General features: G+C 31.3%; 1 protein-coding gene across 1 annotated transcript in view; it reads right to left on the bottom strand.

Moving 5' to 3' along the window:
* Nucleotides 1-3,102: 3,102 nt before the first annotated feature.
* Nucleotides 3,103-19,460, bottom strand: part of LOC111701098 (polycomb protein suz12-B) — a 25,795-nt gene continuing 9,437 nt past the window's right edge. The window contains exons 12-23 of the mRNA XM_023472245.1: nucleotides 18,756-18,780; nucleotides 18,499-18,597; nucleotides 17,384-17,491; nucleotides 15,919-16,064; nucleotides 14,267-14,360; nucleotides 13,745-13,815; nucleotides 13,469-13,534; nucleotides 11,666-11,782; nucleotides 10,624-10,730; nucleotides 4,525-4,589; nucleotides 3,980-4,032; nucleotides 3,103-3,247 (exon numbers count right to left, since the gene is read on the bottom strand). Of these exons, the coding sequence (XP_023328013.1) occupies nucleotides 3,169-3,247; nucleotides 3,980-4,032; nucleotides 4,525-4,589; nucleotides 10,624-10,730; nucleotides 11,666-11,782; nucleotides 13,469-13,534; nucleotides 13,745-13,815; nucleotides 14,267-14,360; nucleotides 15,919-16,064; nucleotides 17,384-17,491; nucleotides 18,499-18,597; nucleotides 18,756-18,780 (1,030 nt within the window). The 3' untranslated portion in view covers nucleotides 3,103-3,168. The remainder of the gene's footprint in view (nucleotides 3,248-3,979; nucleotides 4,033-4,524; nucleotides 4,590-10,623; nucleotides 10,731-11,665; nucleotides 11,783-13,468; nucleotides 13,535-13,744; nucleotides 13,816-14,266; nucleotides 14,361-15,918; nucleotides 16,065-17,383; nucleotides 17,492-18,498; nucleotides 18,598-18,755; nucleotides 18,781-19,460) is intronic.

The raw sequence follows: 19,460 nt of genomic DNA on the forward strand, positions 1-19,460 counted from the left end.
ATCAATTTGTTCCAGAAACAATTGTTTACTGTGCCTTCGAACAAACCAATTAGAAACATTTTTGACAAATATTTGTGAAATGTCGTGTAAGATTTTATGAACAATTGAAAGCCCTCTCTTTGATATTCTTTCATATATGATAATGGTGTACGCAGTATCGTACAATTATGTTCTTTTATGTAAATTCAATTGTTTGACTTTTGCAGAAACTTTTTACTGTATGTTTCAATATTTTAGCCAAACATATCTAAATTGTATACAGTTACATAGGTATATTTCAAAGTGGGTTTTATAGTTTCAATAAAAACTTTTCTGATTTTTTATGCACGAAAAATTTCAGTGTAAATCACAAAGTTATTATCATTTTCGGTCAACAAGCTGTTATGGAATCGAATCTATAAGAACCTTTAGATCTTAAAGGAATTTGATTAAAAGTATTCTGATGATCTAAAGAGAATTAGATCTAAAAGATGAATTTGATCTAGAAGTATTCTGATGATCTATAGAATTAGATCTAAAAGATGAATTTGATCTAGAAGTATTCTGATGATCTATAGTGAATTAGATCTAAAAGATGAAATTGATTTAAAATAATATGTTAGAATAGATATTAGTCTCCACTTAACCAAAAAAAAAATAGGAATTAATCTAAAATCGGTAGAATTTGATCTAAAAATATGTAATTTGATCTTAAAATGTATAATTTGATCTGAAAATATATAATTGGATTTGCAGAATTTGATTTCAAATATTTATTTTTCCAAATTTAAGATTTTTAATGGAGATTAACTTTTAAATTAGATTTTCCCACTGTATTTTTAAAAATATATAATTTGATCTAAAAAGTGAGAAGGGTTGAGGTTAGTGACTGATTTATTTCGTTGTATATAAATAAAAATTCCGGCACACACTTAATCGCATTTAATAAAACCCATTACCCAATACAATAACATAAATAGATATTTTCTACACCTGTTGGTGTTTTTCACTTGCAGGTTGGTTCCGCTTAATTGATTCAATCAATAATATGGTGAAAATATATCTCTAATGGTACAGGGTTACCCACAATGGAAAGAGTCTTCATAGACGATTGTGCGGAATTTGTTTAGTCCGTTTTCTTGCATTCAGAGCTCGAAATTTAAAAGAGTATCGTTGAACGTAACTCTCGAGTTTCCTTTTTGGGGTTGTAACATTTGTGTAGATTTTGATTTAAGAGATTAAAAAAAATGGAGAATATGAAGAAAATAAATAAAATAATATTTCACAACAAAAATATTGATATCCACAAAACTGCCTAACCCCATTTGCGAAACCCGGGTTTCAAAACTGGTTGTCATTACGATACCCTGTCTTAAGTTTTGGGCTCAGGGTTTTTTGTAGGCAAAACTGGTTTATTACTGTGCTTGACCATCAAAATTCAAAATATTCAATTAAATCCTTTGTGAGTAACCCTGAACAAACAAATTATTTTATATAATTCTAAAAACTGAGCAAGCTTTGTTCAAGTATTTTAATATTCAAATTGAAATCAATAATTGAAGTTTGAATCCTGAATAATTGATAATGGAAAAAGTTGAGTGCATACGATATACATATATGTTCATACAGGGTTATCCACAAAGGATGAGACTTCAGAGACGACTGTACAGAATTTATACTATTTCCTTATATTTATTATTCTCTGCAATCTTAAACTTGTTTCTTTCTTTGCCTTATCATTGAAGCCATATATTAATTGTATTCAAGGTAGAATACTTAATTTAACCTTGAAATAGTCAGATTTAAAGAGTTTCAAGTCGTCTTTACAATCTCATCCTTTATGGGTAACCCTGCATAAATATATTTATATAAAATAGGGCACATTGAATTAAGCATATATTTCCTAACAGAAAATACAATTTAAAACACTGAAAAAAATCGCTTAGAAAATTCTAGAAATGAGTAAAATTGAGAATTTTTTTTTACAATTTTCGAAACTGATATTTTTCAATGCCCCGCAAAATAAAATTGACTTTCACGTTACATTTAAATCTTAAATGAATTCATTCAAAATTAGAGGATTTACGAAGTCGCAACGTTGTACCTGTAAATCTTACCTTTCTGTCTATTTGGTTGTTTTACTGACACTGTTCAGCAATTTTTAAAACGTTTTCTTTTCGATGCAGAGACAGTTATTTCAAAACCTTTAAATTTGGGACAGTACCATGATCGCTGGGCCTTTGCTAGGGGTTCGACACTGATTAAAACATTAAAACATCAGAAACAAGAAAAATATCACACAAGCGTATTTGTAGTCAGCGATTTTTTATTTTGCTCCACCCTGAGGTCTCAAACCGTAAAGTAAAAAGAACAGATTACTCCCAGCTAAATAAACTAAAATATTTGCCCCGAAGTTTAATAAACGTTTATTTACAAAATAATCTATACAGAATTATCTAATTAATTATTAATTAACGGCAGTGTTAAATCTACGAACATAACATACAGATTACAAATTACAGAGCTTTCGATAGAAATAAGTTAATTCAATTTTAAAGAATAAAAAAATATTTTAATCCTAACAAAAAAATTAAGAAAAAGAATGTTAAAACATAAAGAATAAATGTCGTTAGATCAAAAATAATTCTAACTGATAAACTAAAATTGTGAATGATTGAGCTATATTGCATGTTAAGAACAAAAAACTTTTTATTAATAAAGAAGAGGAAAAGTGAAGAAATACATTTCCTAAAAATGGTCGCGTGGGGGGGGGGGGGTAGTAAGAAAATTTTAACTTTTCATGCTTTAATAAAATAAGAATTGACATCATTTGATTTTGTGTAGTTTTAATTTTTGTGAGATCAAACAATTATTAAATGTGATGGATAAAATTATAAATTCATAATAATAGGTATAAATACATGTACTAACAATTTTGATCTTAATTTAAGGTTTTTTTTCACGAGACTTGCAAAGATCAGTCTTCTACAATTCTTATTGTTTTGATAGTCAAACTAAATAATAAACCGTCTTTTAATGACAGCCTTGTCTAAAATAGTTTTAAAAGGAAAGTAGTAATTTTTAATAAATCTAGGTTAAAATCAAATCATGTTTTTATATATCATGCATCCATTTTCATTCATAGTTATAAACACTGAGCATTTTATGACAATGCTAATTAATCTTCATTTATTTGGATTTTACAAAGATTCCAGAGAAATTCTTTCGCGGTTTTCGACTTTCTCCTGACTCAGTCGGAATCAGACTTCTAGTAATATAAATCAATAAATTAGTAATAAATCATTTTCAGCGAAATAACGCTTATCTTCAAAACTTGATATTGATATCCACTGTGGTAACTATAAAACTCCCTTAACTTTAGATATCTCTGCTGTATTCTGATCATGCAGAGGCAATAATGGAATTAATGTATTACTACGGATTACTAAAGATTCAGATTGATCCAGAATTTACAACACAAGTTTTAACCCCGGCCTAAACACAAGTTTTAACCCTGGCCTAAACACAAGTTTTAACCCTGGCCTAAACACAAGTTTTAACCCCGGCCTAAACACAAGTTTTAACCCCGGCCTAAACACAAGTTTTAACCCCGGCCTAAACACAAGTTTTAACCCCGGCCTAAACACAAGTTTTAACCCCGGCCTAAACACAAAAAATCTACAAAAATTCTGAAAATTGTATTTGCGTATCTTAAGTTCTAAAAGAACTGAGGTATATCGCTAATTCTGAACGATTGATCTCGGTATCCAATGTTGGATTTAATAAATTAAGGATCAATGCTTGATCTCTAAATCAGAGTTATCCATGCAGGGTATGACCATCACGGGATATCCAAAATTAAATAAATTAATTCAAGGTCTGCATAAGATGGAGACCAATACTTGATCCCAAGATTTACAACACAAAAATTCAGGATTAAGAAAAATCAAATGATTTAAAAAGTTTCAAATCAAAAATTAATTGATTGATTGATTATTTCCTTATTCCAGCCCAGCGTAGATCATGATGAAGACCCCGACTCCGCATCAGATTCTAGAAATAATTAGATAATATTTAAGGTTAAATCAATAATTATTAATCCTGAGGCAGAATTTAAAGAATCTGAGCTGCGGCTAAATATGGTTGGTTCCACTTAAAATCGTATTAATATTTTAAGATTTAAGCCGGTGCTCAACTGAAACCAATTTTGGGAGGATTTGAGACGCGGCTAAAATTCATTAAATTTGAACTATGGTTATATAACATGCTTTACTAGGACAGATTATCCAACTTACAAATATTAGATTATTAATCCAACCAAAATTAACACGTTGGTTAAATCTAAATTGGTTGCGCTAACTGTGCAGTTAATTTTTTTGAACATTACACAAAAATAATCCGAAAAATATTTTAAAAAAATACCACACAGGAGAGTTGCACAAAAAATACTATTTTGTTCCAGACGCCGCTAATTAGACTTTTTTCGGTCTCACCCTGTATCTATCTATATATACATATATAACATTAAATAATTATAAATAATACCTGGAATTTGACCATAACTGTGAATACATGAGCAGAACCGATAACCCCGAACTCAAACAAATTCACTAAACAATTAAATCATTGCAAAAGATAAAAAAACTTTTATAACTTATCCAGTGTTCACTGTTCAGGGACCAGAATTAATGAAGAGGAAAAGAAGCTGAACTACGTAGATTAAGTTTCACCACTTGAGGTTGAACCGGAGTTACCTGGTTAAAATACTCCTCGAAATTTCATTTAATCTGGCCCAAGGACTGGACGGATTTTTATTTTAAGTTGGAACATTCTAATTTCATCCGCATATATTTATATATTTATAGCATGCAGACAGCGTAAAACCAATCATATACTTATGTTGACGGCAACTGTTCTATTTGGCGCAGGGGGGGGGNAACAACATGAGTATATATCATACGTAAATATCTATAATATATACAGGCGCGTATACAGGATTTTAGCCAGGGGGGGGGCAAGATTTCCCCTTGGAATAGTTTTGTTCAAAACGTCAATTAATGCCATAAAAATACATCAAACACACAAAATTTTTGGGTTTTACAAACTTTATAGAGCCTGAAAATAATATATTTGCTGGCAAAACTAACTTTAACGTTATCACTTAACTCCATCACAGCTAGACAGTGGCGCAACTAGTACTTTTGCGAGGGGGGGGGGCACGAAATTTTATTTTCAAGGGTTTGTGGGGGAGCCAGCCCCTCCGTGTCGAATTTTAAAAAATGAAAACGCTGTTTTAAGGGGTTGTAGTAGAAAAAAAAACGTTTTTTTTTTATGTTGCAGGTCTGGCTCTGTGCTCAATATAAACCATTTCTTATTTTATCCAATGGCTTGTTCTTGTGTTAAAATAAATTTAACCTCCAATATTGTACTGTTAAATGACCGGCATGAGCCAACTCGTTAAATGTGTGCGCGAAGCGCAAAAAATGTGTTCTTCTAGTGTTTTTTTTATGTATTTCGTAGTTTCTTAGTCATATTGACTGTGTGTATTAAGTCCATATTGCAGTCTACAGCAGATTTTTGTAATTCCTCTACTAATGCGAAATCGGGATCACTTATCCCCTAGTTGCGCCACTTTAGCAAACTGAATCATGAATCACGGCATCATTAAAAAATTCAATTTTCATTATAAAACGAAATTTCTTTGAAATCTTTAGATAGAATTTACTCCATGTTTACATTTACCAACTCATTTATACTTCAATTTTCTAGGGCTTACTTGCACAAACATTTCAATGATTTGTGTTAACAGGGAGTTTAGACTTAAACCTTTGTCATTGTCAGGTCTCACTTTTTAAACATAGTTTCCTTTATAGTTTGTATTTCCCGGGGGGGGGGGGGGGGCAAGAGGACTACTGTCCTTGTATACGGACCTGAATTTTTACTTATTTTGACAGCAACTGTTTTTTGGCGCGGGGGTTGGGTTTCATGTTGTCTAATATGAATATATGCGGATGGAATGGAGTTAGAAATGTTCCAACACAAAAGAGAAAATCCGCGAAACCATTCCAATCTGATACAAAATAGATGAAGTGGCAAGTGCTTTTCTCCATCATGTCTTGGGCTAGCACCACTAGAAACGACTATCTTTCCGAATCTACTATCATTCAAGAATTCAATACAGAAATATATTTATGTCTTGAATTATAGATAAAATTGTAAATTTTAGCATGGAGCACAACATTTAAAACAGAGCATATATTTATAGCGGTCAACAAAAACCAATAATATATACTTTTGTTCACAGCAACTGTTTTTTTTTGGAGCCCTAAAAGCCTTATATATATATATATATTTATATATATATATTTGTTGTAAGAGTTGTTCAAAGAATTGTAACTACTGAGGATCGTCATGATAGACGTGAAACATTATGTTTAGTATAATTCATTTTTAATAAAAAATGTGAAGTTAAAAACTGAAATATATATATATAGTATTTTCAACCTTTTTTAGTTTAAATATACATTTTAGATGTTTAAATATATATATATAAAATTCAGAGATGGTGATGGACCAAACCTCTGTAGAGTAAAAATAGTAGATGTTAGTTCCACATTTTATTGAAAATATATTTCGGTCTGTTATAATGATACAGCTATCAAAATCGATAGAAAAATTATAAAAAAAACCACAAGAAGATAAACAAACAAAAAAGATGGGCTGCCAGATGGACAAAAGGGAAACGAAATCAGATCATGAGATGGATAAAAGATAATTTGCAAATATTCACTTTTAAAGAATGTTTAAGACAATTTTTATTCCTTTTAGATTGTTTCTGTCAGGAAGATTAAGAGTAAAATTTTAGATGTATGTATATAAAATGGTGGCGGAAGCCGATCAAATTAACGTAAATCGGGGGAGGGGGGGGCGGCGGCTTATTTAAGGAAGGGTATTTAAACCTTTTAAAGAATTGGACATAAACGGTCTACATTTAATTAAAACCTATTTTTTCTGTTCAATTCTCTGAGTTCAGTCATAAAATCATTTCTAATGTATTCAGATTCTCGTACTTCAAGTAAAATTCACTCAAGGTCCCAAACCTTCTTTAGCACGCTAACTGAGTTCATGTCCAGGAAGGTTAAAATGTTCTCCTGTAGGCTGGTTTGTATGGGGATTTCTATGTAACCAATATGTTCTCTCACTCTTTCAGCTAAAGATCTTGTTGTCTGTCCTATATATTGTAGTTAACACTGCTCACATGTAATACAGTAAGCTATATTTCTGGTCTCACAGTTGAAGTTCCATTAATCTCAATCTTCTTGCTGGTATTAGAGGATTGTATAACTGTTCCAGGCTCTATGTAGGGACAAGTTGGGCAATTTAAACCACAAGGTTTCATACCAGGTATTAGCCTCTTTGGCCTCATTCTAGGAGGATCTGGAATTCTGGCTAGGAATAGTTTATCCCTGAGATTAGGAGGTCTCCTGTAGGTAACCAAAGGTGGATTTTGAAAAACCTCCTTCATCCAAGGATCCTGGGCCATGGTTCTCCAATGTTTCTGTATGATAGAGGAGATACAAGGCAGTTGAGGATTGGGTTCTCTTTTTTCTCCCCTTTCTTTAAATCAACTTTTCTCGGTATGCTTTAGCTTGGACTACAGTAGAGTCCACAATTGATGAATTATATATATATAATATATATTTAGGGAACAGACGAGAGGGAGGGGCGAGAGCCCCGGCTAGGTCAGACTTGGCCGGGAAGATGCTATTTGGAAAATTGCATACTTGGGAAGTTGCCACTTTGGGAAAGTACGTAACATCTATACTTAATACTTATATATACTTTGCTTGTCTGTCTGTTTGTTTGTTTTTGTATCCAAGAAACGTTAAAACGGCAGAACCGATTGGGCTCAAATTTTGTGTGGGACCTCAAGTGGCCCCAGGGAAGATTAATGAATGATCAAATTTTTTTTTTATTTAATCCGCGAACTATTTTGGCTTTGTTTTACAATATACACAACGATGGGCGCGAAGCGCCTTAAAAGCCTATTATAAATACATATGTTTGAGTAATTGTGTTTTACTTGGTACAAATACATAGTAAATCCTTTCATTTTCCTGGATAAATATGTATCTATGTAGTCTGGCGTATGATTAATATTAAATAAGAAAATGTTGTATTTCCCCTGAGCTATAAAAAAAATAATTTCCAATAGTTTATGGACGAATTAAAAAAACATTTCTTCCAAATGAAGCGATACAATACAAAGAACTTTCAAAACTTATTTAGGAAAATATTTTAGATATAAACTAAATGTATTCCTTCACTTTTATTCCAAAATTATTTTATTTTATAAAATGCTCAAAAAAACAATGCAACATCTAACATCTAACATCTAACATCTAACATCTAACATCTAACATCTAACATCTAACATCTAACATCTAACATCTAACATCTAACATCTAACATCTAACATCTAACATCTAACATCTAACATCTAACATCTAACATCTAACATCTAACATCTAACATCTAACATCTAACATCTAACATCTAACATCTAACATCTAACATCTAACATCTAACATCTAACATCTAACATCTAACATCTAACATCTAACATCTAACATCTAACATCTAACATCTAACATCTAACATCTAACATCTAACATCTAACATCTAACATCTAACATCTAACATCTAACATCTAACATCTAACATCTAACATCTAACATCTAACATCTAACATCTAACATCTAACATCTAACAATTAACATCTAACATCTAACATCTAACATCTAACAATTAACATCTAACATCTAACATCTAACATCTAACAATTAACATCTAACATCTAACATCTAACATCTAACAATTAACATCTAACATCTAACATCTAACATCTAACAATTAACATCTAACATCTAACATCTAACATCTAACATATAACCATAATTTATCTGAATTAAAGCGAGTTCTTTGTTAAAATAAAGAACTTCGGATCGGATTAGGTTTATTTTGGATTTATCAAAAAATGTCAATATAGATAATTTAAACTAATCATAAACTTATTTTATTTATCAAAAAGTTTCGCAATTTCTTAAAATATTCCCGTTAAATTGTATACATTTCATAAAAGATTACACTAATATCCTTGAAAATTCATGAAAAAGAGGAAAAATTAATTTATTTATTTTGTGCATTTAATTAAATCTACAACAAAATAAAAAAATATTGAATAGTTTGACAAATTAAATTAACCATATTTCAAATATGTAAGATCATAATCAACGCAAGAAAGTTAAGTTCCTTAATTGTTTCCTAAATTAAATTTAAATTTACTACTTTTAATTTATAGTTTCTATACAAATTATTATCAGTTGATAGAGTGTAGTTTGACTAAATATGATTATAAATTTATAAGTGTGGAGAGTGAAGACTTATTAGATAATATATTAAGAAAGAGGCGGTGTATGGGAAAGGAGGGGGAAGGAGNGGGGGGGGGAAGTCCCTCTCCCTAGAAGAATTAAGAGCACTAAAAGAGAGACAAGGCACATTCTATACCTTTAATTTTGATTTTAAGAATAGATTCAAAAATATTTGCATGCGGTGCCACTTAGTTACTCTAAATGAAGATTTTTAATAAAAGTCCAAATCCCCCTTTCATCCCTTGCTGGTCATGGTTTGGACCAAATTCCCTGTAAAAATCCAAGAGGGGGGGGACGTTTTTTTCCGGGGGGAGGATTAAAAAGTTCGGCGCGCTTTGCGCGCAATAATTCAATTATTACCCCCCCCCCCTTCTAGAAAATATCATAAGCTGCCCCTGACATAATTTAAACCTAGAAAACGACATTATCTTCTACATTCTTGATCCGGTTTCAATGGTACCGTTGTGAATTGGGAATTGTCATCTTTGCATGGAAGGTCACTTGAAATTACGCTTACAGTCCCTTTAAGGCTGCAAAGATATAAGAATAATAAAATCAAAGTTTATGCCAGGAGTTCAGTTTCTCTGTATTTGAACTGTACTATTGTACTATTTGAAAATGATAAAAATAAGATTAATAATTGATAATGTTTGAGTTAAAATAGACGCTAACATATACTTACTAAATATCTGGGGACACTAGTATATCATCAAAAATTCATCAAGTAGTATCAATAAAAATTAAAATATCAGTTAAGATATTAAGAAATAAATAAGGTAAAAGAAAGTTTTTAGGGCGCTCCGGGTGCATCCGCTCTTTTAATTTTTTATCATGGCTATATCTTTGAGCATCTCCTCTTTGTGTAAAACAGTAACAAAAAAATTTCGTGGATTTTCAAATATTTGTTCGTGCATTTTTTTAAAAACAAAAATCAAAAGCTTTTAATGTAACTTTTTGTAATTCTGAGCATCCATAAACCTTCCCACACAAAATTGGGCTCGATCTGTAAAGCCGTTTAGACGTTTATTGGATACAAACAGACACACAGAAAGATTGACAAGCACAAACAGACAGACAAACAGACAAGCAAAGTATATTTATATAGATACTTTGAAATGTTTAAAGTTTGTTTTCACTGAAAATAACAAAAAAATTAAAAATATTCGGTATCTTTACGAACTTGGATTTTATTCCGATTAAGTTAGTAACTAACCAAGGTGAAGCATGAAGTTTCTAAACAGTCCCTTCTGCACAATAGACTGAGCGCGCTCATCAATAAATATTTTAAGCGCTTGCGGCATCTGCACATCACCAACAAACCTAAAATAAGATGGTTAGCAAGGTTTTCTATAGTTGAGACTGATTTGTTTTCATAGAACTAGATAGGATCGAGATCAGTACTTTTTGCATGGTATGTTCTTTTCCATTTTTTAGCTAAAAAAAAAATCAGTCTAAAAAACCAAAATATTATGCAAATCATAGTTTAAAAAAAATACTAGTTAGTACAGAGCATCCCTTATAATAATAGATTTCCACGCTTAAATGCCAAAATAAACACATAATTTAATCGAAAATTTTCTGCACCACATTTTTCAAATTAACTTAATTAAATTTTAAAAAATGATTCATTATTTTTAAATTTTCCGAATGGTCCCGAAATTCGTAATTCAGACCCATTGAAGATCTAATATGATGTATATTCACCTATACATTAAACCCCGACCAATCTGAAGTCAGGATTTAAAATAAGTTTTAACCGATGCTTCCTACTTAATCCTCATATAATATGATAATCTTATGAGGAAAAAAACAACAGTTGAAACAGATTGAAATCTCTAACCAATTAATTAATTTTATTATTTAGAACATTGAATTCAGAATTCTAAGATAATAAACTTTTTATGCCATTAAGTCTTTTATCCTCTAAACTAATGAAACTTTAATAACTTTAAATCGAACGTGAAAAAACTTTATTCCAGCTTCGATATTTTCCCAAGAAATAACGAAATGGCGATTATAGTTTGTTTAATTTTGACCGTAATGCCAGTTAGTGATACGATTTACGACAGCTCCCAAAAAAATGAACTGAAATTCGGAATATGTGTTCCATGCTAGAAAGATTCCCAACTAACATTCTATATCATAATCCGCAACACTTAAAAATGTCAAGATATGTCATTATTGATACTTAGACAGAGTTGTTAACAAGGATCAATTGAAAATATGTTAACAATCCCTTTAAAGAGAACACTCACGTGTATTTCTGAACATGATTGTTCCAGATCTTCATAAACTCCTTCTCCCCCTCGTTCACGTCGGTGAAATCATCAATCATCCTGCTCGTCTTGATCTGCAGCCATTCAGGGTCAGTTCTATATATATACATCATAGATAGATAATTAGATAGTTAGATAGATTATATTCAGGGTCAGTTCTATATATACATCATAGATAGATAATAAGATAGATAGATTTGTTTCCGAACAAGATGAAGGATTAAAAGTTTCATCTCTTTTATTTTTATCTATATTACTGTACTGCAGTTTAAGTGCACAGATATCCCCCCCCTTCATGTTAAACTCAAGCCAGTTTTTTGATGACAAACAAGTGTAGGAAAAAGATTAATATTTAAATTCGAAAAATTGAAATTAAGTTTTCGATGATTGGATCATAATTTTTAAATCTTGAATTTTTTTGTTACTGTTAAATATTAAAAACTTATTCAAATCAGTTGAATCTGATTCATTCAATTCTCTGAAACTCAAACCAGTAAATTATTTTGATACTGCAATCAAATTGTCTTTCTTTGTTAAACTTGGAAAAAAATTTGATAAAAGTACAAACAAAAACATGTGGATGATAAACAGGGTAAATATTTCCCTTAAAATATGTTTATCAAATCAAGGTTTAATAAAACCCATGTTAACAATAAAGAGTTGAGGGGTTCAGTTATAACCATGGTTTTAAACTGGATTTTGTCATTATCAGCAGGGGCGGATATAAGGATTCTGTAGGGGGGGTAAATATTTTTAATTTGGCGCGCGAAGCNTTTATTATGACGAGTTGTGTGTGAGTGAACTTTGCTGAAGTAACCGAACTAAAAGTTTAAGCATCTGCAAAATGCCGCAAAAACTTTTACTATCATGAAAATAGTCGTCTTTACACAAGTGCAGACTAATCAATAGGGAATGTATTTTTTTTTGAAGGGAAGGGGTCAAGGCAACTGGAACTGTTACTTGTAGAGGCAGCAAATGGAGTAACCCCTGCTATTCAGGGCCTGAAAATATGTTCAGGGGTAATTACCCCTAGAATTCTAGGGGGGGGTATTTAACCCCAGGATTCTAGGGGGGGGTATTTACCCCCAGGATTCTAGGGGGGGGTATTTACCCCCAGGATTCTAGGGGGGGGTAAATAACCCCAATAACCCTCCTTATATACGCCACTGATTATCAGTGCTAGTAAATTAATTTTAAAAGAATAAAATAATGGTGTTCGTTTAGGGAAGTGTATGGAGATTAACCTTGGACGGTAAAAACGTCATACTTCCAAACATAGAACTCGTACAAACGTTGTATAAGTCCATCGTTCTTGGGTACGACGTTTGTTCTAGTACCTTATTGGGTACTGTACATATGTAAATTTCTGGATATTAGATACTGGATACTGGATACTAGATATTGAAAACTGGATCCTGGATACTAGATATTGGATACTATATACTGGATACAAGATACTGAAAACTAGATCCTGGATACTAGATACAATTTACTGGATACTTGACACTGTGAACTGGATACTAGATAAAATATCAGGGATATTAGATACTAGATAAAAGATACTGGACAGAAGATACTCTAAACTGAAAACTGGATACTAAATATTTGATAATGAATACTGGATAAAGGATATTGATTACTGGATACTAGATACTAAATACTGGATACTGGATATTGAATAATAGATACTGGATACTAGATCCTGGATACTCGATATTAAAAAAAAGCTAGATACTAGTTACTGAATATTAGAAACGGTAAACTTTAAACTGTAAAACATACCTGTCCTCTTCCTCTAAATCTTGATTGTTTATAATAGCGTGAGGAGGTATAGGCAGCGAGGTAGTACTAAATAATAGTAGTAATAGTAAGTAATAGTAATAGTAATAGTAATTGTAATTGTAAAAGTAATAGTAATAGCAAAAATAATAATATTAATAATAAAAAGGAATGTTGATCAGAAAAAAATAATAATAATCTGTAAAGATAATAAAAAAATTATAATTATGATAATATAATTGATCCTGGCTAATAATAATTGCCAAATCAAATAATAACCTGTCATGATAAAGTCTATTATGACCCGACACAAAAGGGCGTTGGTTCTCAAAAGTTCCATTTTCATTATCCTAAAAAGTTTTATATTAACATTTAACAAAGGTGAGAAACATAAAGTTTGCTCAAAGTAAAAAAACCAGTTTATAAGAAAATGATTTAAATCCGATTAATGATAAATAAATTAAACAGCAACACGAATAAATAAATAAATAAAGAAAAAAGTCAAAAATGAATTTAATCTACTGAATATATGAATATATGAATATATGAATATATGAATAAATGACTAAATGACCAAATGACTAAATTATTAAATGAGAAAAATTTCTAATTGCATGAATATATAAATAGATGACTTTATATGACTAAATGACTAAATGAATAAATAAACGAATAAATGAAGAAATAGGAGAATACAAGAATGAATAAAATAATAAATACCAGGATTAATATTAGGAAGGATCAATATTTGAATGAATGAATGAAAGGATGAATGTCCCAATGAATGAATGAAAAGTTAACCTCTAGTTCTAAGAACTCCGAGAGGCTCGGGGGAGAACGCTTGGGTCGAAAAACCAGAATGATTGTGATAGATGTTCTCTGTACTGGACCATTCCTAAAATCCATATTTAAACGCCAATAATAAAATTAACTAATACTTCATCATCATATCGGGCTCATTTTTGCATTGTAACTCATGGCTGGTCGAAGTTTTTGCACTTAAAAAAATGTGGATTTTTTGTTGTTAAAATCCATCAATGTAACCAAAAAAAAAACTGTTAAAAGTTTTATGAAGTATGAAGAAAAACTTGAAAGGCAACTTTTAAAAGCCTAAATTGGTATTAGAAATAAAAGCCATAATAGCTCTATTAATTATATTTTTGTCGAAATAAATCAAAGAGATGTGACCAAAAAAAAGATGCAGCAAATAAAGTTTTGGAAAATAAATTTCTTTGAAAACTGAATCTCTTCTAACAAACTTGTTACGCAAACACTATAAATGTTTTGTCCTAGTACATCTATATTATATACAAACAAATATTGTTATAAACGCGATCGTTGTGAAGCATATTTGGTTCAGTGTAATTAATTCTTTTGTCAATTTTTTTCATTAAATAAAACAATCGACATGCGAACAAAATGTTCAAGGGAAAATGGTGAAAATAGAAAAAAGACAAAAATCAATAATTTAATCTGTAAAATATCTATTTTTTCTTTTCATCTATTAAATTCTATTTAGTGCAGTTTTTAACAGTAAATTTTATTGCCCCATCATCAGATTTAAATAAAATAAATTTCTTGGGAATTTATTGAAAAACGTAAAAAAAATTCAATAACAGAAGAATCCGATTATAATGTATTTAGAAATTATTCAAGCGGCGCCAAAAAGGTATATTCTTAATCGTGGTTTCGGTCAGACCCAAAGCTAGGGGGCGAACACAGGGGTACGAGCCGGGTGCCCACCCCCTTTACTCTAGAAAGAGGCACGGTAACTAACCTAGAGAAAGCGTATTTAAAGGGTCTCTAACCTTAAGAAAACGTATTTTAAGGGTAAGTAACCTAGGGAAAGATATTAAGGGTAACTAACCTAAATAAAGAGTATATAACGGGTAACTAACCTAGAGAAAGCTTATTTTAAGTTTAACTGACCTAGAAAAAAACATGTGTTAAGGGAAACTAACCTAGAGAAAGCGTATTGAACGAGTAACTAACCTAGAGAAAGCGTATCGAACGAGTAACTAACCTAGAGAAAGCGTATTTAAAGAGTAACTAACCTAGAAAAAGCGTACATAGTGAGTGACTAAACTAAAGAAATCGTATATAAGGGTAACTAACCTAGAGAAATCGTACATAAAGGTTAACTAACCTATTCCAAGAGTTTTTAAAAGATAGCTAACCTAGAGAAAGCATACATACAGGGTAACTAACCTAGAGAAATCGTAAAAAGGTAACTAACCTAGAGAAAGTGTATTTAAAGGGTAACTAACTTAGAGAAAGCGTATTTAAAGAGGAACTAACCTAGAAAAAGCGTATTTAAAGAGTAACTAACCTAGAAAAAGCGTATTTAAAGAGGAACTAACCTAGAGAAAGAGTATTTAAAGAGGAACTAACCTAGAAAAAGCGTATCTAAAGAGTAACTAACCTCGAAAAAGCGTATTTAAAGAGTAACTAACCTAGAGAAAGCGTATCCCGGAGGTTGACTAATCATATCGTGAGGGTTTCCAACATAAGTTGAGTCAAATAGGTCTGAAACTGAAACGTCTATTCGAGCAGCGTCTGGCAACGGCTTAAAACAAATATCATGAACAGATACAGATACAGGTACGGATACAGATACAGAAAGATACAGATACAGATGGATACAGATGCTGATACAGATACAGATATGGGTACAGATATGGATATAGATACGATTACAGATACAGAAAGATACATATATGGATGGATACAAATACGGATGGATGCTGATACAGATACAGATATGAGTACAGATACGGATACAGATAAGGATACAGATACAGTTACAGTTACAGTTACAGTTACAGTTACAGTTACAGTTACAGTTACAGTTACAGTTACAGATACAGTTAGTTACAGATACAGTTACAGATACAGTTACAGTTACAGTTCCAGATACAGATACAGATAAAAATCCATTCTTGGTCAATGAGTTAATCATAAGATTTTGTAGCAAGTTGCATCTTATAAGAACTAAGATACTGCTTGTGGGAGTTTTGATGAACTAAGATATTGTTTGTGGCAACTTTAAAGTATCAAGATATTAAAAGAACTAAGATGATGTTTGTGGTAGCTTTGAAGAGCTAAGATACTGTTTGTGACAGCTTTGTTGAACTAAGATACTATTTGTTGTAGTTTTGAAGAACTAAGGTACTGTTTTTGGCCGCTTTGATCAACTAAAATACTGTTTGTGGCAGCTCTTATGAACTTAAGATACCATTTGTGGAAGACTTTAAGGACTGAGAAATTATTTAAGGAAGATTTTAAGAAAACTGAATTTGTCTTGTGTTTCATGTTGAGAATGGACAAAATGAATATATTCTGATAATCTTTTCATTTACAAACATTGTATGAATTGTAGCTTGTATTGATTTATAATGGATTAAACTTATAATTACTTTTCCCGTTCATATATTTATCTTTGAGGCATAAGACATAAGACAAATTTAGGCTGGCTCTTCGAAATTGGTCACAAAATAGGTATTGAATCTATTTTCTGTCCCTACTTCTTGTCACTGTTAACTACAACAGTGTAGCCCAGTGTTAAGCGGCTACAAAAGCAGTCCACCAGCTTCATTATGACCTCATAACGCCTGACTTTAAATGGATCCTGTAAACCCGCAATATATTAAAAATGTCTTTTTTTACACAAAATTATAATGGATTCAGTATAATCTGAATATATGAATAGATTCTAACAACCTATATGAAAAGATGTGGGGGCGTCGGCAGCCTACCAAAGCATTTGTTTGGTCTCTGATTCGTGTTTAAAATACCTATTTAAAGAGTTTTCACGAAAAATACAAGTTATCAGGCAGATTTCAGAACTTCAACAAAACATTACTATGGCTCAGAGATTTATCTCAAAAAAATTACTCAAGCAACCGAGCCTTATTTGACTTGAATAAACGGTCTATGTTGCTGATGAGAGAGTTTAAGATGTTTGAGTAAAGAAACAAGGAATACACAGTTTAAACCACACCAAGGACAATGCAGATCCTCTCGGGCCTAATTAATAAATCTATATAATAAAACAAGACATTTAGGCAAAAAAATTTTAAATTATTGTTTTCAACATTTTTTTCCCCGGGTAACGTCGGGCCCTTCAGCTGGTTTTATATATTACAGGTCAGTGATTAGGATTCATTTCCATTTGACGCTCATCCAGTATTACAATTTTTTTGATAGTTCAGATTAAGGTGGTTAAGAGTAAAAAGTTTTTTTTTAACAGTTCAGATTAAGGGGTTAAAGGTAAATTTTTTTTTACAGTCTTTGATATATATTTTTCCCCTTTTTGATTCGGATCCGGATCCAGTAAGCCAAAATGTCGTGGATTCAACGGATTATAGTAAAACAAGTCAATTGTAGGCAGACTCACACTCCAAATTGTAAAAGTCAAACAAGTCTTCGCAAAAAAGATCCACTTATACAAAATACGATTAAGTGAAAGTAGTAGTTCGAAAAAAATGGGATGGATAAAAACATTTAATAAACAATGATAATTATTAATTAAGGCCGGGCTCTCTGGAATACATGACAAGGCAGTCCCAATACGCCACAGTATTTTGTAAAAAAAAACTTTCTTTACTTCCGGTCACTGTTGTTAGAAATATCCATGATATGTATTGTAGTCCATGTTGATATAATTTTAATATTAATAAGCAGTGCTTTGGATCCGCATCTATTGGATCTGCAACATTTTGGCTTAATCACATATCTTAACTATATCAGCTAATAAGAAATCAACAAAAACATCTTAATCAGTGAATGGATCAGCATAAAAATAGGCGGAAAAAGAAAATTTTTAAAACTTTATTGATTTGTTAAAACAATCAGTAAATCTTAGCATTTGTTCAGGACCGGATTCTTTATTTTTCAGGGCGGATCCCATTTTCACAACATCGCAATTTGGTATTATGAGGAAACCTTCTTTTATAAAATGATATTTTGCTATGAGTGCAGATAAATCTTGCTATTAAATATTTATTAAGTGAAAATAGTAATGAATTAATTACCTCAGTTAGTTGCCTAGAATTGTTGTTGTAGAGGAACTGATAAACTATTCTTGGTGCTTTTTCTATCTTTCCTTCATCTTTCTTCTCCTTCTTCTTCACCTGTCAAATATAAGAAATACTATGAAGTCTGGTTAGCATGTCTGTCTGTCTCTGTTATTTCGTTCTGCTTTTCTCAAACTTCATATTTCTCCGACATAATATGTAATATAGTATACAAGTTGTTATTTTTACCAACAATCAAACTCTAGACCATGCACCATAATAATACAATGAAAACACGGTCTAAATGGGATTCAGTGGTTCAGATTTGACCTGATTTTTTAAGGATTCAGTGTATATGCCAAAAATGCTTAGATACTTAAAAATTATGCTGCAAAAACATATTCAGAGATGGAATTTAAAGATTTGAGCCGCGCGGCGGTTTAAATCTGCCTAAACCCGGTTTAAATTAAGCGCCGGCTTAAATCTTGAAACATTTGATAGAATTTTAAGTGGAACCACGCATATTTAAGCCGCGGCTTAAATTTAAACCGCCGCTAAAATTCTTTAAATTCGGCCAAAGATGCAGTCCACAGACAGAATGGTTTGACAAATATGATTTCACATAGGAGTTCAACATTATATTCAAGTACTGAAGTAAAATTGATATTAAATAAAACTTAATATAAAGCGGTTTGAATTAAGTTATTGAATTTTTTATTTTCGGGAAATATACAAAATAGGTCTTCTGCTTTCAGTAAAAACACAAAAAAACAGGCTTTTAATAATTTAATTCATGTAAATTTTCCAAATCGCATGAAGCAGGAAATAATATTACATAAAATAAGAAAATGCTTTTTTAGGAAACTTAATGGCGTGAACGTGTTCAGAAAACGAAACCATAAAATACTTGAGATAAAAGGTTTTCTCATGAATAGAAATGCATTCTATTATTATCTAACCAGAGGCGTATTTAGGGGTCA

Source organism: Eurytemora carolleeae, unplaced genomic scaffold, assembly GCF_000591075.1.
Source record: "Eurytemora carolleeae unplaced genomic scaffold, Eaff_2.0 scaffold346, whole genome shotgun sequence".
Taxonomy (NCBI): Eukaryota; Metazoa; Arthropoda; class Copepoda; order Calanoida; family Temoridae; genus Eurytemora; species Eurytemora carolleeae.